We start from the raw sequence: 22,860 nt of genomic DNA on the forward strand, positions 1-22,860 counted from the left end.
TCCTTCAAAAGTTCAAAAGTTCATTTCTAGAGGGATGACTCCCCTGTCCTCATGATATCTACCAAGGAATCATTGAGTATTTTCTGTGAGATTGTGTATGTGTTTATCTCTCAATTAACTGGAACAGAAGACCTTGCAACTGCAAACTCATATTTTGTTTGCAAATTTATAAGTAAGCATACAAATATATAGATATAAAAGTTAATCCAAAATGCTATTTGAATGAATCAATAAATCTGATCAAACAATCTATGGCATAAAAGTACTGTTTCCTTCTTCCCTGCCCGTTATTCTTAATATCCTATTTCAAAAAATTTAAAATCATGTCACTATTTAAATTTAAGCAAAATTTCAGATACCAACAGTCAGCATTTATATTCAATATTCTACTTTCCTTTATTTTAACCAAGAATATTTTTTAGTAACTTTTAGTGAAAATTCAGTCCTAACCAATAAAAAGCCATGAACTGTTCGTTACACAGTAATATCATAAAGCTTTTTACTTTTGCGATTCCAACATTCCTTTTATGAAAAGGACAGATCATGGAAAGCTATATTTAGGGTCATAGGGAGATTACACCCACTACAAGTCCACTGTTGACTTCTCAGAAAGCTCAAAGATCAGAATCATTCAAAGAGTATCTTTTAAGCAGGCTCAGTTGTCAGTAAGTAGAAGTCTCTATGCCAAATATTTCTGTAACTTTATTGAAACTATCTGTCAGTCTAAACCCGAAGACTCTGAGGAAATCCTTCCATTATTCTGCAGCAGTGAGTCACAGCCCATCAGGAGAAAGTTGAATGACGATCAACACATTACAGGTCTTGATGAAAGGAAGCATTTTCTCCTTCTGAATTTACCTCCATAAAGTGATTCCTTTAGGTGATCCCCTGTACAGCCTCAATGTCCTTTGATGGGCTCCTGGATCAAGCCGGAGGCCTGGGGAGATTCCAAATCTTTCAGCTAGTTCTCTTTTGTATCACCAACCTCCTAACATACCCTCATTTTATACTGGAGAACTTCACTGCTGCAATTCCTGATCATCGCTACTGGGTCCAGAGTCTTGACAATGACACTGTCTCTGGTAATGACACTGGGACCCTCAGCCAAGATGCCCTTCTGAGGATCTCCATTCCCCTAGATCCAAATCTAAAACCAGAAAAGTGTCGTCACTTCATCCATCCCCAGTGGCAGCTCCTTCACCTCAATGAAACTGTCACCAACACAGCTGAGCCAGACACAGAGCCCTGTATCGATGGCTGGGTGTATGACAGAAGCTACTTCCCCTCCACCATCACAACTGAGGTAAGAAGCCTCATTTAAATCATCTGCTTATTTGGTGTTAATAGCAAGAAGGAACTTGCTTTATACATTTTGTCCCCAGATGTGTGCTGTAGTCAACACTTTATTCCTTTCTTATGCAGGTAGCAATTGCTTATCTACACTACAATGCTGTTGAGAACATATAGTATTGGAGTTAATGAATTGAACAAGCAAAACATATACCTATAATTATCCTTTAATCTAATGAGAAAGATCTATAATTTTAAAAGTGATCAAATGTTATACTAAGTCAGTGGTTCTCAGTGCTGAAAAACTGACCCGGAGAGCAAATAAATCAGAATCTCTGGGCATTGGATCCAAACACTAGTGTTTTTGATGTTCTTTAAGTTATTCAATGTGTGGCCAAGGATGAGAGAGATTGTAGTAGTTGAAGTATGGACTGCTAAGAAAAGTCAAAGGCAGGACCCTAAGTCACTTACATGATGAGAAAAAAAAATAAGCTTTCAAATTTTTGGTATCTGAAATTTCTTAAAAATGTGTTTTTATATGTTTTAAATTGTAGTAGCCAAAGAATGTGTATAGGTTAATGGAATAAAGAGAGTTGGTGGCCTGAAGGTAAAAATGAATAAAGACCTGTAGAAAAAAATATGCAGAATATTGGATGGTTATGAGGCAAGAGAGAGGCAAGTGCACTTGAACAGGGCTGAAATAAGTGGAGGAAGGGCGACCAGGGGAGAGTGACTGTAGGTGAAGCTGGAGATCGGGCAGGATCCACAAAGCAGAGGATCACATACACCATATCTGGGAATTTGTGCTCCTTTTCCACTGAGTGCAAAGATTTTTAAAGGCTTAAAACCTCAAACTCCACTGTGCTTTTTTGATTCTCTTCCAGTGGGACCTGGTTTGTGAGTCCTAGTCATTAAAACCAATGGTTCAAACTCTGTTTATGACTGGGTCACTGTTGGGAAGTCTGATATATAGCCTTCTTTCAGACAGGTGAGTGTCACCTCACTTTATTTTGGACTGTTGGTCAGATTAAGTTTTCAGTAAGTATTTATTCCTTTATTTAAGAAATCTTGGGCTAGAGTTGTAGCTCAGTGGTAAAGCACTTCCTTGCATGTGTGAGGCACTGAGTTCGATCCTCAGCACCACATAAAAATAAAATAAAGGTATCATGTCCATCTACAACTAAAAAAATAAATAAAAGAAAGAAAAGAAATCTTGCTTGAGCTCTGTGTGTTTGCATTGAACCATGTAGTGGCCTCACTTTCTGACTTCAGGAAACTACAATCAAATATTAGTGCTTGGTACATAAATTAGATGCTACAATTTGTTGTGAAAAACTCATTGTGCGCATTAAGAAAGACAGGAAAGGCAATGTCAATCATATCAGTTTCAGGGAGCAATTTGCAGAGAAAATCCACAATGTGAAGTGTATGAGTAAGAGTTAGTTCAACAAAGGGAGAGAAAGGAGACTTGAGGGAGAAGGCATTTGCATGTTTACAAGTGTGTTCCTGTTCTTGGCAATATTCTGAACCACCTAGACCCTGTAAGATAAATGAGAATAGATATTTTTATACTGGTCATCATTTCATACATGCATTGTAGGCACACATACAGAGGGTAATCACTATTATAAAATCTGAGGGTTGAGTAGCACCGTGGGCCTGATGGGATGGTAAATCACTGGAACTTTAACCGGAATGCTGGTCCTTGTGAAATGACTTTAATAGGTAATGTTTGTAACAAGAAAAGGTAATTATTAAGAACTTAGGAGGATGCAAAGTGGAGATGAGAAGTTATTGGCTTCTAGCTTCCTGGCAGAGATTCTAGAGAAGGCAATCAACCATGGCTCTCACACAAGCATGTCTCCCACAAGAACGCAGATGGTAATGCAGATGTTCAAAGCCACCTAGTAGTCTTAGTTTAACACTGTAACTTTGAGCATACAATAGTTAATTGTTGCCTATATAGATTTCTGGGTCAAAGAATTTATTTTCCCCCATTTTTTAGGCCTCTGTGCTACCAATTTGTATTGCAGAATGAATTAACAAAATAGTTGAATGAAACGTGAATAAGTTAAGTTTTCTTTGAGCATAGATTCAGGTTAATATCCATAAACAGTAGAATAAAATTCATATAAATTTCTATTGAGCCATGAGAAAGAACAAACTATTGCCACATGTAATAACATAGGGGAGGGCTGGGGTTGTGGCTCCGCAGTAGCGCGCTTGCCTAGCACATGTGGGGTGCTGGGTTTGATCCTCAGCACCACATAAAAATAAAATAATGGTATTGTGTCCAACTATAACTGAAACAAAATATTAAAAAAGTAACAGGGGAAACATTACATGACACAGAACTACATAATACATGATTTCAATTTTTATAAAGATCAAAGCATACATATTAATATATGGTGTTAAATTTTATGATATTACATATTTTTGGTTGGAATGGTGTCCAGGAGAGAGTCTGAGAAGGGCTTCTTCATGAGAGTGATGTTATATTGATTGAAGACTGGTCACATGGGTACAGTGGTTCTGTGAAAATAATTAAACTTGTAAACATTTGAGATCTGCATATTTGTGTATTCTGTAAAGCTCAAAGAAATGCTTAATAAAATATTTAACAATGGAGGGGATGTGACTACTGGATTATGAGTATAATTTGATAGAAGGCAATAGTAGCAGCCAGGAGACCAGTTGTAAGAGGATTGACTTCAATGCTCATGATAGAGATTTGTAAGACAGCCCTATCAGATCTAAAGTAGGAAATGATAGAAGACAGTAAAGAAACATAGTTGGTATTAATTATTTTAGTTGACAAATGTCTGGAGTGCATAAATTTGATGTATTTACATACATTGAATACATACAAACAGTGTGTAATGATCAAGACAGTGTGGTTAACATTTCCATCTCCTTGAACATTTTTTAAAAATTTATAAACACACAGTAATTATACTATGAAGTACAGTGTGATATTTCATTATACGTATAATATATACTGATAAAATCCGGGTAATGAACATTTCCATCTCCTTATGATTATTTTGGTTTGCAGCTTTCAAGCTCCTCTCTTCTAGTGATTCATAAAATATACTATAGGTTATTGTGAACTATAGTCACCTGCTTTGCTGTAGAACTTAAGAATTTATTACTGCCATCCACTTGTGCTTTGGTGCCATTATCCAACTTCCTTCTACTCCCCCTCACCTCCTCCCCCCCTGCTTCTAGTAGTCAGATGTTATGAAGTTCAACCCCCTATCAAATGAAGGGCCCTCTGCATTTCTGACAAATAACCACCCAGTTTCTTAGAACACTTTAGAGAATTTGTAGCTCACATTTGCTGCTAGCATTTGACTGTTGTTGATAACACATTCCATCCATACCCTATGTTGACCTGTATCTTCTCAGGCTTAAAATTGTTCTTCCCCAGGTAACACCCAGTGGTATTCTATCACACATAGAATAAAACCCTGAGTTTCCTCTCAAGTCTTGCCAGTCTGAGATCTGGCCCCTGCCTCCCTTCCTCATCTTGCCTACCCCCTTCTCCATTCTCTGCAAGTCTTCAGAACATCTAGCTGGATTCTGCCACATGGCATTTATATTTGCTGTTCTTTCTGCCTAGAATGCTTTTCCTGTACACTGTTCAGCCCAACTTCTAGGTACTCAGATTCAAATGTTACTTCCTGAAAACTCTCTTCCATGACTCCCTATTTAGTGATGTCTCCACCCAAGTTACTCTTTTTATTTTATTTTTTTAGTTGCAGATGGACACAATATCTTTATTTTTATTTATTTATTTATTTATTTATATGGTGCTGAGGATCGAACCCAGGACCTCACACATGCAAGGCAAGCACTCTACCACTGAGCTACAATCCCAGGCCCTCTCCTCAAGTTACTCTTGTTGCATTTTCCAACCTTTAATTTTAAGAGGAATTTTATAACTTTGCCTTTTAAATGCCTATTTCTCCACTGAGTGGTAACAAGGACCATCTGGAAGGCGATTGAAATAGTCCAGAAGAAAGATGATAAGAGTGCTAATTAAAGGGAGACCATGGAGACAGAAAGATGTAGTTGGATTTGGGGAATGTTTTAGATGTAGAAGATTTTTGTGGTGTTAAGGATTGAACTCATGGGCAGTCCACCACTGAGAATTCCATCCTGTTAAAAAAATGTTGTTTTGAGACAGGATCTTGCTAAGTTGAGGCTGATCTTGAACCTCAGCTTCATGAGTCATTGTAATTACAGATATGAACCACCATGCCTGCCAATAAGCTTTAATTTTTTACGTCAGTTTTAAGTTTACAGAAATATTGAGTCCAAAGTACAGAGAGTCCCCAATACACCCTCCTACAAACAACCTCACATAATATTAAAATCTTACATTAGTGTAGTATGTTCATCATAACTGATAGACCAATATTTATATGGTATTGACTAAAGTCCATAGTTTACAACAGGACACAATCTTTGTGTTACATGGGCTTTGGGCAAGAGTATAAAGTCATGTAGCCATCATGAGAGTATCTCCCTAAAAAGGACCTGTACTCTACCTGATTTATTTTGGGAATTTATTTATTGTACTTATTGGATTTTCATTTCTCATTTTTCCAATTCTTGTTTCATCATGTCCACATGGCATCAAAGTCCTCTTATACCATATGCTTTGCTGTGCATTCTGGCATCACTCTCAGATTAGCAGGGATGCTTACATCTGTGATTTTCATTGTTGACTAGTATTATGATTCCGCTAGACCACAGTACAATGTCCTACTTGTTAAACATTTTACCCTAAATCTCAAGTTATTTTATCTTTTCTTGTTTTCCACATATTATTTTGTTCTGAAATAAGCTTACCTGTTCCAATCTTTCTTAGGTTTGGGCGGAAGGTGGTCTACCTGTGGTGCTTACTCCAGCTGGGCATCGTTGACACCGTGGCAGCCTTCGCCCCCACCTTCCTCATTTACTGCATATTACGCTTCTGGGCTGGGTTGAGTGTCACGACTATTATGATAAATTCTTTTTGTCTCAGTAAGTCAATAATTTGAGACTTTCTTTTCTCCATGTCTGAATTGACCGTGAAATTACCCTTTGCCTGAAATATCAATTATGTACATGTTTTCTTCCAGTGTCAGAATGGACAATGTCCCAAAGGAAGTCTGTGAGAATAGTCCTGATGATGTCTCCTACAATATTTGGCAGATGTTCCTTGGAGGGCTGGCTTTTACCATTCAAAAGTGGTACACACTGCACCTGGCTGTGTCTATACCCTTGCTTGTCCTCCTCTTGCCCTCCAGGTATGAACAGTCTCCACATTCTTTACCAGGGAGGCCAAGGTGATAATAGAAGAGCTATGTCACTGGGTATCTATATGGTCCCAATACTGGTCCTAACCCCATTTACACCCATTTTGCCATTCAAGATGCAAGAGATGAAATAGAAAGGAAGTTTGAATGGAGATTGGCAATTTGCAGTCACCATTTTTGCATAATAGGCACAAAATTATCATGAAATAATTGTAATAGAAAAAATCAAAAATTTTATCATACTTTCATGAGTGCAGAATAATAATATATAATAGTGAGGATCATTGTGACATACTCAAAAATGCACATAACATAATTTGTGAAATTTCATTTCCCAGTACCTCCTCTTTCCCCGCCCTCCCCCTCCCTCCCTCCTAATGTCTTCCTCTACTCTTCTGGTCTCTCTTCTACATGTTACTTTCTTAATTGGTGCACTATGATTATATATAAAAGTGGGATTCATTGTGATTTGTTCATACATACACATAGCACAATTCAGTTAATTTCAATATCCAGTAACTCCTTGGCATCCTTTCCTCCCACACCCCCCCTTGTCTACTGTCCTCTGCTTTACTTTTCACCCTTCTATTTTCATGAGCTCCTTCTATTTTATTCCTTTTTTCTCTCTACCTTCCACATATGAAAGAAAATATTCAGTCTTTGACTTTCTGAGTCTGGCTTATTTCACTTAGCATTATGCTGTCCAGGTCAACCCATTTACCTGCAAATAACATAATTTCATTCTTCTTTATGGCTGAAAAAAACTGAATAATACTGCTTCTCAGTGAGGTAGATGTTTAATGGATTTCAGTAAAATTCAATACTGAACAGTCAGAGACTCAGAGAGGCCCAGAAATACTGATGTTTCAAACGTAGGATATGAAAGTATACATCAGTGCCAAGCTAGTAGTGGCTACAGCTCTGGGTCACCAAAGATGAGAGAGGTATAAAGAAAGAAGCAGTAGAAAAAATTGGCATGGAAACACCAATAGAATAGAAAGGGAGCCTGAACTTAGCTTACTCTGGATCTATACTTGAAGTTGATGATTAAAAAGTGCTCTGTCTCTATGTTTCTCAAGTTGGGAGGAGAGAGCCAAAGTGGGAAGCCAACTCATGAAGTCACACTTGACGTGGGGAACACCTTTGCTTCAGGAACCAATAGAAAAGATTGGCACAGCATCCTGGCTGGCATCTACCATATGACCTAGAACGCATGCCATTGAAACAGGCACACAGAAGATTTTATCTAGGAGAATCAGCTCAAAGATACAGCGGGGATGGCAACTTACTTTCCCTTGGAGTCTGATGCTCACTCAATCAGCTGAAGAGGTTCAGGAAACCAAACAGGCAGGCATGATTATATTCAAGGATTGAGTCTTGGAAGGCCATAGTCCTAGGTGGTGGAGTGTGCTGTGACCTGTTGTGCCCCCTCCACCGAGGGAAGTTGGTTACCCTATGAGTAAAATTGTCAAGAAGTGTCTGGGATTGGGACAACCAGAAGAAATTGACATCTGCCTGGCCCTATGGGTTTGTTGATCTTATCTCTCCAGAATATGAAAAAGTTCCAATCATGGATAGATCCCAATTGTGGAAACTTTCCATTTAGAAATTTGCATCATCCCTCTCCTAGTCATGTGGTATTTCTCTTTCCAACCTACCTTGTACTGATGAGCAAGAAACAAAGAGTCATTCAACTAACTTTGAGTCAGGCCACTCCATATTTGGTTCTAGGTGTAGCAATCAATACAAAAGAAGGAAAGGTTTAATAGTCCCCCAACTTTTGCTATAAGAGGTTCATACCCCAGGAAGAAATGGAAGGAAGGGCAGTCTGGCATAAGTAGTAAATATCCATCCTTGTCCAGTTTCAACCACCACAATGAAGACAATTCTTTTATTTTTGTTAAGAATTTTTTTGTTCTTCCAGTTGTATTTTCAGAGTTCTTCATATGGATACATACGTATGTATGAATATATGTGTGTATGTATATACATTTTTCATATTTTATCATATTTTTATTTTATAATTTGTTTTGGGGGGGTTAGTGAGTTTTTGCTATTGCTGTTCTGCCTCTTAGATTCTCCCTCTAATACTCAAAATTCTCTTGTTCTCCCCTCTCCCACTCTTTCTTTCTCTCCCTCTCCTTCTTTCTCTCTCTTAACTTAATTTTAATTTTTTAAATTTTTTCCTCCTTCTTTATGACCATCACTTTATACCTCTCTTCTGCTTTCTTTCTTTTTTATAATATTTTAGTCTTTCTTTGCCCTTTTTTCTCTTAATGGATTGAATTTTTACCATTATTTAAAACTATTTTATATAATTTATGCCCACACCATTCATGTGGTCACAGTTATTACTATTGTGGAAGTCATAGTTGACACCTGGTGTTTAATTTTGGTGCTATGCCTAGTTCATGGCTGTTTGTCATTGTTGCTGTTGCTAAGTTATGACCCCACCATTCCTGATTTTGTGGCTATTAGTATTGAAGATGTTATATTTAGGACCTGGTATTTTAGTGCTCTATATTTTTTGCTACTGCTGTTGCTGTTATTTTTCTTTTCCTGTGAGATGCTAGAAATCTGGTATAACTCTTCAACTTCATGGGGTAGATATTATGCTCCTGAGATACACCCCCAATCCATCTAGGAGACAGCACACCTTGATCCATATACAACCTAATCCACTCAAACTTCAGCAACACTATATCACAAACAATAGGAGACAAAAACCCCAAACTGACAACCAGGTCACAAGTAGGAATGACTAGGAGGGTTCATGTATCACTCATGAACATCTGTACTTATAGAAACAGCAGAGAGAAATAACACAAAAACTGTGAACACCATATCTATGAAGGGCTTTAACAGAGATTGATCCCAGACCCTTTTAATATACACAGAATTAGCAAGTCTAGAAAAAAAATCACAGAAGATATACTCCTTATGCACTAATATATATAACACAATTTCCTGACTTACCAGAAGGACCTCACTCTTATGAGATCTCATAGAAAGTGGAATTCTCAAGCTCCAACACAATATATGCTATCAAAGTACAATAAAATACATTGCAAAACAATTAGCAGGAAAACTGTACTATGAAACACACTTGGAAATGTATTCAACAATTTATAACAACCTGGTATCCAAAAACACTACACCAAGAAAAGTTTGTACCCTAAAAATGTCCTCACATAAAAGTGGAAGAGAAATCCATCTCAACAGATGCACAAGTCTCAAAATAGGAAATAAGAAAAATTATGGTAAAATGAAACCCCCAAAGGTTTATAACTCCCTAGGAGTGACTCCAAAGATATTGAAATATATGAAATTCTGGATAAATAAATCAAAGAATAACTATTTTAAAAAGAAGATTGAATTCCAAGAAAAGTCAGGAAAACTGAATGAGCTAAGGAAGGCATTACAGAATATGAATGAGAAATTCAACAAAAAGATAGATATTGGGAAAAAACAAGAAGAAATCTTGGAAATAACAGACATAATAAGTCAAATAAAAAATTCAGTTGAAATGAAAGCCTTTTTATTATGTTAGAGCATGCAGAAGGATAATGTCAACTCTTAGAGATAAGGTGATCATTCAGACAGTACTTAAGAAAAAACTATGAAACGACAATAAGAATATATAAGAACTCTAGGACATAATTATGAGAGTAAATTTAAGGCCCGTTACTCAATGAGGATACATTCAGTCTAATAGTATTGATAACCTTTGGTGAAATAATAACAGAAAATTTTTTAAAACTTTAGGTATGAGATGAATATCCAGATATTGGAGGCATGTACAGCCCAAAATAGGTGGGATCAGAAGAGATCTCTTCATGACATATTATAAATAAAATATTTTTTAAAATACAGATGAAAGAAAGAATTTTAAAAGTTGCCAGAGAATAATGACAAGTCACATTTAGAGGTAAACCAATAAGGATAAATTATGACAGCTTAGACTTTAAAATCCAGGAGGGCTTGGCATTAGAAAATCCAAACTCTAAAAGTGGATGTGGAACCAATGTGAATCTGCAATATGTATACGGGGTAAAAATGGGAGTTCATAATCTGCTTGAATCAAATGTATGAAATATGATATGTCAAGAGCTTTGTAATGTTTTGAACAACTAACAATAAAAAAAAGAATAAGTAAAAAAAAATTAAAAAAGAAAAGAAAATCCAAACTCTGAAATAAAATAATTTCCAGTCAAGATTGCTATATACACTCTTTCACAATGAAAGGAAAAGAAAAAAAAATCCAAGATAAGTATAAAATAAAAGAATTCATGATCCCTAAGCCAGCACTACAGAAATTGCTTAAGGAAATACTATACACAAGAGAACTCACACACAAACTACAAAGCTCCTGAATGGATCCCACACTCGCTGGGGAGAAATTAAGTAAATGAAATTTGAGACTGAGTGAAATATGTGAAACAAATCAAATTGCAGAAAATAATAGTCACCTCTTCATAAATATTAAATACAATGGTCTCATTTTAATTAAAAGATGTAGATTAACAGAATGTATTAAAAAACAAGACCCAGCTATATGCTGTTTGCAAGATTCATCTTATAGACAAAGATAGCCATGGGCTGATAGTGGAAGGATGGAAAATGATATTCTATGCAATCAAAGTCTAAAAACAAATAGTAATCACTATGCTCATGTACTACAAAGATATTTCATGCAAAAATTAATCAGAAGAGACAAGGAAGATTTCTACATACTTGTAAAAAAAACCAACCCAATGAAAAAATATAATAATAGCAATATTTATGCCCAAAATAAATGCTGATGCACCTAATTACATAAAACAAACTCTGAACATCAGTTCTTGACATTAAGTCTAGAAGAGCTCAGCTCCACAGAGACCCTGGGCAAGACCTGACTGCAATAATACTGGTGATTTCAACACATCCATCTTACCAAAAGATAGGTCATCCAGATATAAAATCAATAGAAATGTTATGGCTTGAGGATGAGGTGTCCCCCAAACCCTCCTGTGTTAATGTTCAGAGGCAGAATGATTTAATTATGAGAGCTGTAACACAATAATTGGATTAATTCACTTGATGAATTGAATTCAGGGGCACTCGACCACTGAGTCACATTCCAGGCCTTTTTTGTATTTTATTTAGAGACAGGGTCTCACTGAGTTGCTTAGCACCTCTCTTTTGCTGAAGCTGGCTTTGAACTCTCCATCCTCTTGCCTCAGTCTCCCAAGTTGCTAGGATTACAGGTATGTGTCACCACACCCAGCTAAATTAATAATTAATAATTTGAATGGACTAACTGAGTAGTAACTATAGGCAGATAGGGCATGACTGGAGGAAGTAGATCTCTAAGGGTGTGACCTTGCAGATTATATTTTGTCCCTATGGCCCCTCTTTCTTTCTCTGTGCTGATTATAATGAGGTAGGCAATATTCCACTGCCATGCTGTTCTTTCTGCCTTAACTTGGGCCCAGAGCAATGGAGATATCTGACCATGGACTGAACCTCTGAAATCATGAAGCTAAATAAACTTTTTCTCCTCTAAATTGTTATCATCAAGTGTTTGGTCACAGAAAAAAAAAAATAACACTTCCTACCTAAATAATACCATAAATAAAATGCATGTAACAGACAGTTATAGGCTATTTCATCCAATAACAGTTGAATTCACTTTCTTCTCAATAATTCACAGAACCTTCTCCAAAATAAACCAAACTTTAGTCATAAAGCAAGTCTTGGCAAACACAAATATCAGTATATTTCTTACATCTTATCAGATCATAATGGAATTAAATTAGAAATAAACAACAAGAAAAATATACAGATCACATAAACACATGGGGAATAAACAATTCTCCTTTGAAAAGGAATGGGTCATAGACAAAATGAGAGGAGAAACTTTAAAAATTCCTAGAACCAAACAAGAATAGTGATACAACATTAAAAAATCTCTGGTGGGGCTGGGATGGTGGCTCAGTGGTAGAGCACTCGCCAAGCACAGGCGGGACATAGGTTCGATCCTCAGCACCACATAAAAAAATAAAGGCACTGTGTTGTGTCCACCTACACCTAAAAATAAGTTTTTTTAAAAAAAAATCTCTGGATCATGTACAGAGGTATTGCTAAGAAGAAATTTTATAAAAGTAGATGTCTACATTTATAAAAAAAAAAATAAAAGCAGATATAAAATAAACAATCTTACTGTGGAACATTATGTTCCAAAATAATTTATAGTAATTTAAGATCATTGCCTATAAAACAATTGTTCCATTATTTTATTCTATAATTATCATTGACCACACGCCATCTTGGGCCAATATTATCATCAGTTGTAGGAGTCCTCTTCAAAATCTTAGGGAACGTTCCTTAGGCTCTAAATGTTATTAGATGTCTCTTCTCCTTTCACTTCAGATTTTCAAATGCTATATCCTTTTATGGCCTCGTACTCAACCTGCAGGACCTGGGGAACAATATCTTCCTGTTCCAAGTTCTCTTTGGAGCCATCATGCGCACAGCCAGATTTGTTTCCCTTTGGACTCTGAATTACATGGGTCGTCGGAAAAACCAGACACTGTTCTCCTTCCTGGCAGGAGTTTTCATTCTGGTCAACACATTTTTGCCCCAAGGTGAGAGAGACCAAGGTTTGGGGAAAGAAAGTGTTTCCCTCATTCCTTAGGAATTACATCATCTTACCTTCCTAATGCCATAAGAATATCATTAAAAGCCAAAGATTCTTTGCAGTTAATATGAAGGTTTGAAATGGCAAACTCTTGGCAGGACTTAGGTTCTGACTGTGACTATATCCTTAAGGAATGGTTCAGACACAAAGCTGTCCTGACCACATCCATGATGAATCTGAACATCAGTTCCAATGCTATGAACAGTTTCTTTAGAAGAGGAACTAGAGTAAGTGGCATGCGGGACTCCAGAGAGATCCCAATGAGCTGAGCTGAGAGCCTTTGTGTGCAGAGGGAGGAGGCGGTGGCGACAGCCGCCCGGCTGGAGACCCCGCCTGGGGAGCCCCCGGCAGGAACAATGCTAGCCTGCCTGACCGGTGGGAACTTACTGGACGTCCTGCAGGAGGACTTCACGACCAATTGTTTTTAGGAAATTAGACAAAATGATTCTGAAGTTTATATAGAGAAATAAACAAGAATATAAGAAAAGAAAATTTTAAGCCAGACCGGAGGAGGAAGCCCAGCGCCAGCCAAGCCAGACCAGAGGAGGAAGCCCAGTGCCAGCCAAGCCAGACTGGAGGAGGAAGCCCAGCGCCAAGCCAGACCAGAGGAGGAAGCCCGGCCCCACCCCACGTGCTAGTCCAGAGGAAGCCCATCAACCCTTAAAAACCATCAAAGCGGGTGTGGCTACCAGCACGGTTCTGCAGCTGATCCAGGTACCCGGTTTCCAACTCCCCCACCATTAACTGCAATAACTCAAAATATTTCCCACAAGCTTTTGGGGGTTGTAGCTATCAACACAAAACAACAACTGTACAGGCACATGGTTTCTACCTCAGAGACTAGAGTAGGGAAGATACAGGTGGAAGCTCATTTCCTTTCACACTGGCTATACCCACCACCCTGAATACAGAGGCTCAAGCTAGGAATAGACAACACCACCTACTGGAAGCAAGGAAAACAGTGTTCTGAGAGACTCTTTTTTCTCTTTCTTTCTCTCTTTTCTTCTCTCTCTTCCACAACTTCAACATATGTGAAACCAAGAACTGTACATGAACAACTGAATTACCAAAGTAATATAATATAGAGGAATTGCATATACCCCACCTTCCCCCATTTTTTTCTTTATTTCTATCTTACTTTCCTTTTCCTTCTCTCTTATTTCTCTTTTCTTCCTTGTTATTTTTTCTTTTTTTCATTTGTATTCCCTCTATCCCACTTTAAATCTCCTAACTTTTGCTATCTATACATAGGGTAACGATCTAAATACAGATAGGAGGTTGAGTCTATACATTCTTCCATAAATTACCAGTCTATTGGTTAGAGTTCTCCAAAGGTGCTAAGTTAGTTTAACCTCATACCCTCATTCCTTTCCCTCTAAGTATAACATCCTTCGTCTGAAATTAAGTTTTCTATATGCCACCAGATATGGTATGCCTTTTATGAAACTAATGACTATATTCTTAAGTAATAATTAAAACCAATATCTATAGGCTTAGAATCTAACTAAAAATATATTAATAATGAAAACTTGTGCTTAGATGATGTACTGTTGATATTGGGAACTGTTAACATTGTCTTTCTCTGCAAAAGAGGGATTTTGGAGCTATACAAGAACAATACAAATATATAAGGGGAAAAACATTAACATGACAGTTTCACAAAGCTAGAAAGAATCATGAGCAGTATGAAAAGACAAGGAAAGAAAGGACCACAAACAATACAGGTCAATTCAACATTAGATGAGGTAATATCTGCAGCTGATGGAATGTCAGACAAAGAGTTCAGGATATACATGCTTCAGATGATCTGGAGTCTAAAGGAAGACATTATACAGCAAATTCAGACAATGAACGATCACTTTGACAATGAATTACATAAACAAATCCAGGAAGCAAAAGATCAACTCTATAGGGAGATAGAGGATATAAAAAACAAACAAACAGAAATCCTGGAAATGCAGGAAACAATAAGCCAAATTAAAAACTCAAATGAGAGTATTACCAGCAGAGTAGAACACTTAGAAGATAGAACTTCAGACAACGAAGACAAAGTTTTTCAACTTGAAAAGAACATAGATAGCTCAGCGAGAATGTTAAGAAATCATGAGCAGATCATCCAAGAATTATGAAATAACATAAAGAAACCAAACCTAAGAGTTATTGGGATACAAGAGGGTATAGAGGTCCAAACCAAGGGAATGAACAATCTATTTAATGAAATAATACTAGAAAACTTCTCAGACTTACAGAATGAAAAAGAAATCCAAATACTAGAAGCTTACAGGACACTGAATGTACAAAATCATAAGAGATCCACACCAAGATACATAATAATGAAGATGCCCAACATACAGAATAAGGAGAGAATTTTAAAAGCCACAAGAGAAAGGAAGCAGATTATATTTAGGGGTAAACCAATCAGGATAACTGCTGATCTTTCAACACAGACTCTGAAAGCTAGAAGATCCTGGAACAACATATTTCAAATGCTGAAATAAAAAGGGTTCCAACCAAGAATCATGTATCCAGTGAAATTAAGCTTCAGGATTGAAGATGAAATAAAAATCTTCCACGATAAACAAAAGTTAAAAGAATTTGCAGCTAGAAAACCAGCTCTTCAAAACATACTTGACAAAACATTACAGGAAGAGGAAATGAAAAATAACAATGAAACCCAACAGCGGGAGGTAGTACGGTAAAGGAAAAACTAATTATAGAGGAAAAACAAATCATGTTAAGTAACATACATAATCAAATATGGCTGGAAATACAAACCATATTTCAATAGTAACCCTAAATGTTAATGGCTTAAACGCACCAACCAAAAGACAGAGGCTAGAAGACTGGATTTAAAAAAGATCCAACAATATGCTGCCTACAAGAGACTCATCTGATAGGAAAAGACATACACAGACTGAAGGTGAAAGGTTGGGAAAAATCATATCACTCATATGGATCCCAGAAGCAAGCAGGGGTGTCCATACTTGTATCAAATAAAATAGACTTCAAGCCAAAGTTAATCAAAAGGGATAAACAAGGACACTACATACTGCTCAAGGGAACCATACACCAACAAGACTTGACAATCATTAATACATTTGCCCCAAACAATGGTGCAGCTACATTCATCAAACAAACTCTTCTCAAGTTCAAGAGTCAAATAGACCCCAACACAATATTTATGGGAGATTTTAACACACCTCTCTCACCACTGGACAGATCTTCCAAACAAAAGTTGAATAAAGAAACCATAGAGCTCAATAATACAATTAATAATGTAGACTTAATTGATATATACAGAATATACCACCCAATATCAAGCGGATACACTTTCTTCTCAGCAGCACATGGATCCTTCTCAAAAATAGACCATATATTATGTCACAGGGCAAATCTTAGCAATTACAAAGGAATAGAGATACTACCATGCATTTTATCTGATCATAATGGAATGAAATTGGAAATCAATAATAAAATTAGAAAGAAAAAATCCTACGTCACATGGAGATTAAACAATATGCTACTGAATGAACAAAGGGTTACAGAAGACACCAAAGAAGAAATTTAAAAATTCTTAGAGGTAAATGAAAACTCAGACACAACATATCGAAATCTCTGGGACACTATGAAAGCAGTACTAAAAGGAAAATTCATTTCATGGAGTTCATTCCTTAAAAGAAGGAAAAGCCAACAAATAAATGACCTCACACTACACCTCGAAGCCTTAGAAAAAGAAGAACAAATCAGCAGCAAATACAGTAGAAGGCAAGAAACAATTAAAATTAGAGCTGAAATCAATGAAATCAAAACAAAAGAAACAATCGAAAAAATTGACAAAACTAAAAGGTGGTTCTTTGAAAAATAAATAAGATTGATAGACCACTAGCCATGCTAACAAAGAGAAGAAGAGAGAGAATCCAAATTACTAGCTTATGGGATGAAAAAGGCAACATCACAACAGACAACTCAGAAATACAGAAGATAATTAGAAATTATTTTGAAACCCTATACTCTAATAAAATAGAAGATAGTGAAGGCATCGATAAATTCCTTAAGACATATGAACTACCCAGATTGAGTCAGGATGATATAAACAACCTAAAGAGACCAATATAAAGTGAGGAAATAGAAGAAGCCATCAAAAGACTACCAACCAAGAAAAGCCCAGGACCGGATGGATATACAGCAGAGTTTTACAAGAGATTTAAAGAAGAACTAATACCAATACTCTACAAACTATTTCAGGAGATAGAAAAAGAGGGAGAACTTTCAAATTCATTCTACGAGGCCAATATCACCCTGATTCCCAAACCAGATAAAGACACCTCAAAGAAAGAAAACTACAGACCAATATCCCTAATGAATTTAGATGCAAAAATCCTCAATAAAATTCTGGCATATCAGATACAAAAACATATCAAAAAGATCATGCACCATGATCAAGTAGGATTCATCCCTGGGATGCAAGGCTGGTTCAATATACGGAAATCAATAAATGTTATTCACCACATCAATAGACTTAAATATAAGAACCATATGATCATCTCGATAGACGCAGAAAATGCATTCGACAAAGTATAGCATCCCTTTATGTTCAAAACACTAGAAAAACTAGGGATAACAGGAACTTACCTCAACATTGTGAAAGCTATATATGCTAAGCCTCAGGCTAGCATCATTCCAAATGGAGAAAAACTGAAGGCATTCCCTCTAAAATCTGGAACAAGACAGGGATGCCCTCTCTTACCACTTCTATTCAATACAGTTCTCAAAATACTGGCCAGAGCAATTAGACAGACAAAAGAAATTAAAGGCATTAAGATAGGAAAAGAAGAACTTAAATTATCACTATTTGCGGATGATATGATCCTATAATTAGAAGACACAAAAGGGTCTACAAAGAAACTACTAGAGCTAATAAATGAATTCAGCAAAGTGGCAGGATATAAAATCAACAAGCATAAATCACAGGCATTCCTGTATATCAGCGACAAATCTTCTGAAATGGAAATGAGGAAAACCACCCCATTCACAATATCCTCAAAAAAAATAAAATGCTTGGGAATCAACCTAACAAAAGAGGTGAAAGATTTATACAATGAAAACTACAGAACCCTAAAGAGAGAAATAGAAGAAGATCTTACAAGATGGAAAAATATACCCTGTTCATGGATAGCCAGAATTAACATCATCAAAATGGAGATATTACCAAAAGTTCTCTATAGGTTCAATGCAATGCCAATCAAAATCCCAACAGCATTTCTTGTAGAAATAGATAAAGCAATCATGAAATTCATATGCAAAATTAAAAGACCCAGAATAGCAAAAGCAATTCTAAGCAGGAAGTGTGAATCAGGAGGTATAGCGATACCAGATTTCAAACTGTACTACAGAGCAATAGTAACAAAAACAGCATGGTACTGGTACCAAAACAGGCAGGTGGACCAATGGTAAAGAATAGAGGACACAGAAACCAATCCACAAAATTACAACTATCTTATATTCGATAAAGGGGCTAAAAGCATGCAATGAAGGAAGGATAGCATCTTCAACAAATGGTGCTGGGAAAACTGGAAATCCATATGCAACAAAATGAAACTGAATCCCTTTCTCTCACCATGCACAAAAGTTAACTCAAAATGGATCAAGGAGCTTGATATCAAATCAGAGACTCTGTGTCTGATAGAAGAAAAATGTTCAGAAAACGTGGAAGGCCTTGGAAATTTGTCTTTTTGAATACATGGGCCAGAGTTCGAGGCCCCCTGAAGATCTATTGAAAGGCATTCAGAGAGCTATTAGGTCTATTCAAATGGAAAATCCGCCTGAGGCTAAGTTAATTTCTTTTCCCTTGAGCCATTTAAAAACAAAAGCTCTTGGAGCTAAACCAAAAGTTAGGAATGTGACTTTGAACTTGCAGATCAGATTAGCCTGCAGGAAGATGATAGAGAGGAAGGTCATAGAGATCAGGGTCATAGAGAGGAAACCTCCGCAGTCATAGAGAGTCCTCCGGAAGAGATAGACCATCCTCCCGGAGAGGAAAATCCGGAAGAAATTCTTAGAGAGGCACAAAGCCCTTCTCCACCACGTGGCTTAGAAGCCCAATTTCAAAATGGCAACAGCAGAGATTCTTCCCACGAGTCGCAGTCAGAGGGAGAGGAATCAGACATTGAAATTCAGGACTTACAGAGAAATTTTAACAGACTGCGTTTCACATCGCCTGCCCAGGCTATTAGAATTCGGCCATTATCTGCTAAAAGGACAAAATTTAACAGGTACTCTGAATTAACAATGACTTTTCTTACCCCGTTCCAGCAAGATATTAAGAAGGCGCAGGAGGCGGGGGAAGACATTAGCAGTTTTCAACTTTTCCCAGTTTTTGAACAGGTTAATGACCAAGACCAAAGAGTTTGAGTTCATGCTGTAATTCCATTTAAGACTATTAAGGAGTTGAAGAGTACTTGTGAGACATATGGTCCAAATTCACCTTTTGTACAAAACTTGATTGATACCATATCCTCACAACCACTTCCATGGAGTGACTGGATTTCGTTAGCCAGATCTTGTTTGAGTGGAGGAGATTTCTTACTTTGGCATTCTTATTGGGCTGATTTTTGTACTGAACAAGCAGAAAAAAATAGAAGACAAAATTTACAGACCCCAGTAGAAATGTTTTTAGGAACGGGTGAATTTGCTGATTTGGAAAGACAGTTAAATTATGAATTTGCAGTGTATGATCAGATAACTGACTTGCTAAACGTGCCTGGAAACAAATAGTTTCCAAGGACCAGTCCAATTTAGTTCTTACCAGAGTCAAACAAGGTGCCAGTGAGCCGTATTCGGATTTTGTAGCCCGATTGTATCAGACAGCAAATAGGTCTATAGGAGACCCAGGAGCATGCGAGTTTATCATTAAGCAATTGGCAGTTGAAAATGCAAATAAATATTGTCAGGATGTTCTCAGACCCCATCGTAAAAAGGGAACAGTTTCTGAGTTTATCAGCTTGTGTTCTGAGATTGATTCCACCCATTTGCAGACAGTAACATTAGCTGCGGCCTTGAAAGAAACCCTACAACTGCAGGAATTAGTATGAAAACCACGCGGAAGATGCTATCTCTGTGGGAGAAATAATCATTTTGCGCGAGAATGCCGCACTCGTAATTTTAAGTTCAGGGCTTCATCTACTGTTGATAATAGATATTGCAGGACTCAACCCCACATGGCAGATCAAGATGGCATGGATCAGCCCACCTTCTCATCATCATTTCCTCCTAGTGGGAGAACAAAAAACTTCCGGTCGGCCCCTCCCGGGGCCGAGCAAAAATACGGGGAATTGGAGGAGGGGTCGCACAGTGTGACATCACTGGTCGCACAGTGTGACATCACTGGTGCCAACCAGGACGGCCCGCCATTTTTACCAGAACATAAATCACAGACAGTTTCCTTACGACCCTCAATGACAATTGAATTGAATCCTGAATCAGGGCCAAAACAAATCCCTACTGGGATTTTCGGGCCGCTTCCTGATAATACTATAGGTTTAATTTTGGGGCGTAATAATTTAAAAGGAGACATTGAGGTAATACCTGGAGTGATAGATTCAAGTTTTAAAGGACAATTAAATGTTACTGTAAGGTCCAATTATGCCCTAAGGCTTACTCCAAAGGATGCATTTGCCCAATTGATTTTGTTGCCCTGTGATTCAGATAAACACCCACAAGTAAACTCAGTTTCTAAACCACCAGACAGGGTGTACTGGTCTCAGTTAGTGCGAAAAGAGCGCCCTTTATTGAAACATAAAATTAATCATAAAAATTTCAAGGGTATTCTAGACACAGGTGCAGATATTTCTGTCTTTTCTAGTAGATTCTGGCCTAGGAATTGGCCCTTACATGTAGCACCAGCTAACCTAGAGGGAATTGGACAGATTTCACAGCCTGCTCAAAGTGCAAATTATCTCTGTTGGGAAGATTCTGATGGGAACAGTGGAGTTTTTAAGCCTTATGTGTTAGAGTCTTTACTAGCAAACCTATGGGGAAGGGATATTTTAGCAAAAATGGGATTGTTATTAGTAACTCCAAATTCTATAAGAACAATTGAGGAAGTTAATCAGAGGTATTTTCCTGGAGATGATAAGGAGACCTTTCAGGGAGAGTATCTGTTTACAAACCAGACTCCACAGCAAAAAATTAGTAAATGCTCCAAGCCAAAATTTTTACTAGCGACCCTGAGTATTTCCTCAATCCCTAAGACAGCTGAAAAAAATTACCTGGCTCAGAGAGGAACCTATATGGATTTTTCAGTGGCCCATCTCAGGGGAAAAACTTAAAATAATTCATAGGTTAGTTGAGGAACAACTTCAGGCTGGTCATATAGAACGAACACTCAGTCCTTGGAACACACCTATTTTTGTTATTAAGAAAAAGTCAGGAAATTGGAGGTTGCTACAGGATTTAAGGGCAATAAATCATGCAATTCAGCCTATAGGATCATTACAGCCAGGACTTCCTTCCCCCACAGCCAACCCTTTAAACTATAGCTTGATGGTAATATATTTAAAAGACTGTTTTTTCTCTATAAGGTTACATCCTGGAGATTGTGAAAAATTTGCCTTCACTGTCCCAGCAATTAATTTTTTTTTTTTAGAGAGAGAGAGAGAGAATTTCAATATTTATTTTTCAGTTTTCGGCAGACACAACATCTTTGTTTGTATGTGGTGCTGAGGATCGAACCCGGGCCGCATGCATGCCAGGCAAGCGCACTACCGCTTGAGCCACATCCCCAGCCCCCAGCAATTAATTTTAAGGAACCTGTTAAAAGATATTGCTGGAAAGTACTCCCCCAGGGAATGCGTAATAGTCCTACCTTATGCCAAAAATATGTAGATCAGGTGATAGCTCCCATAAGAAATAGCTTTCCTGATGCGTATATTATTCATTTTATAGAAGATGTATTATTGGCTCATGCTAATCCAGAGGTACTTTCAGAAATTTTTACTCAGTTAGATGCTTCACTTACAGCAATGGGTTTATGCATTGCTCCTCAAAAAATTCAAAAGATGCCTCCCTTTCAATATTTAGGTCAGATAATTCAAGGACGTACAATCCGTCCTCAAAATCTTCAGATAAGAGTTAAGGAGTTACATACCCTTAATGATTTTCAAAAGCTATTAGGAGATATTAATTGGCTGAGGCCATTCTTAAAACTAACTACTTCTGAATTAAGTCCTTTATTTCAGATATTACAAGGAAATCCTTCTCCAACCTCTCCACATCAGCTGACCTTAGAGGCTAGAACAGCCTTAAAAAGGGTTGAAAATGCAATTAAAAATGCACAACTTACTAGAGTTGATCCTAAGGAAATAGTGTATTTATTAATATTTCCAACTGAGAATACCCCAACAGGAGCCATATGGCAAAGATTAGGAGTTATTGAGTGGATTTTTTAGCCCACTCCCCTCAAAAAACATTGATTCCTTTTCATGACTCTATTGCTCAATTAGTAATTAAAGGTAGAACTAGGATTTTACAATTAATTGGATCTGAGCCTGATATCATAATTATTCCATTTTCTGTTGAACAGAC

At 37.2% G+C, this 22,860-nt stretch overlaps 1 protein-coding gene across 1 annotated transcript; it reads left to right on the forward strand.

Annotated features, from left to right (window-relative positions):
- Window positions 1-901: 901 nt before the first annotated feature.
- On the forward strand, window positions 902-19,689 carry Slc22a24 (solute carrier family 22 member 24). Its single transcript, XM_027944356.2, is given in 7 exon segments — window positions 902-1,303; window positions 2,175-2,278; window positions 6,170-6,324; window positions 6,423-6,473; window positions 6,476-6,629; window positions 13,011-13,225; window positions 19,196-19,689. Coding segments are annotated over 7 exon segments (1,575 nt in total).
- The last annotated feature ends 3,171 nt before the right edge of the window (window positions 19,690-22,860 follow it).

The sequence above is a fragment of the Marmota flaviventris genome, chromosome 9 (genome assembly GCF_047511675.1).
Source record: "Marmota flaviventris isolate mMarFla1 chromosome 9, mMarFla1.hap1, whole genome shotgun sequence".
NCBI lineage: Eukaryota > Metazoa > Chordata > Mammalia > Rodentia > Sciuridae > Marmota > Marmota flaviventris.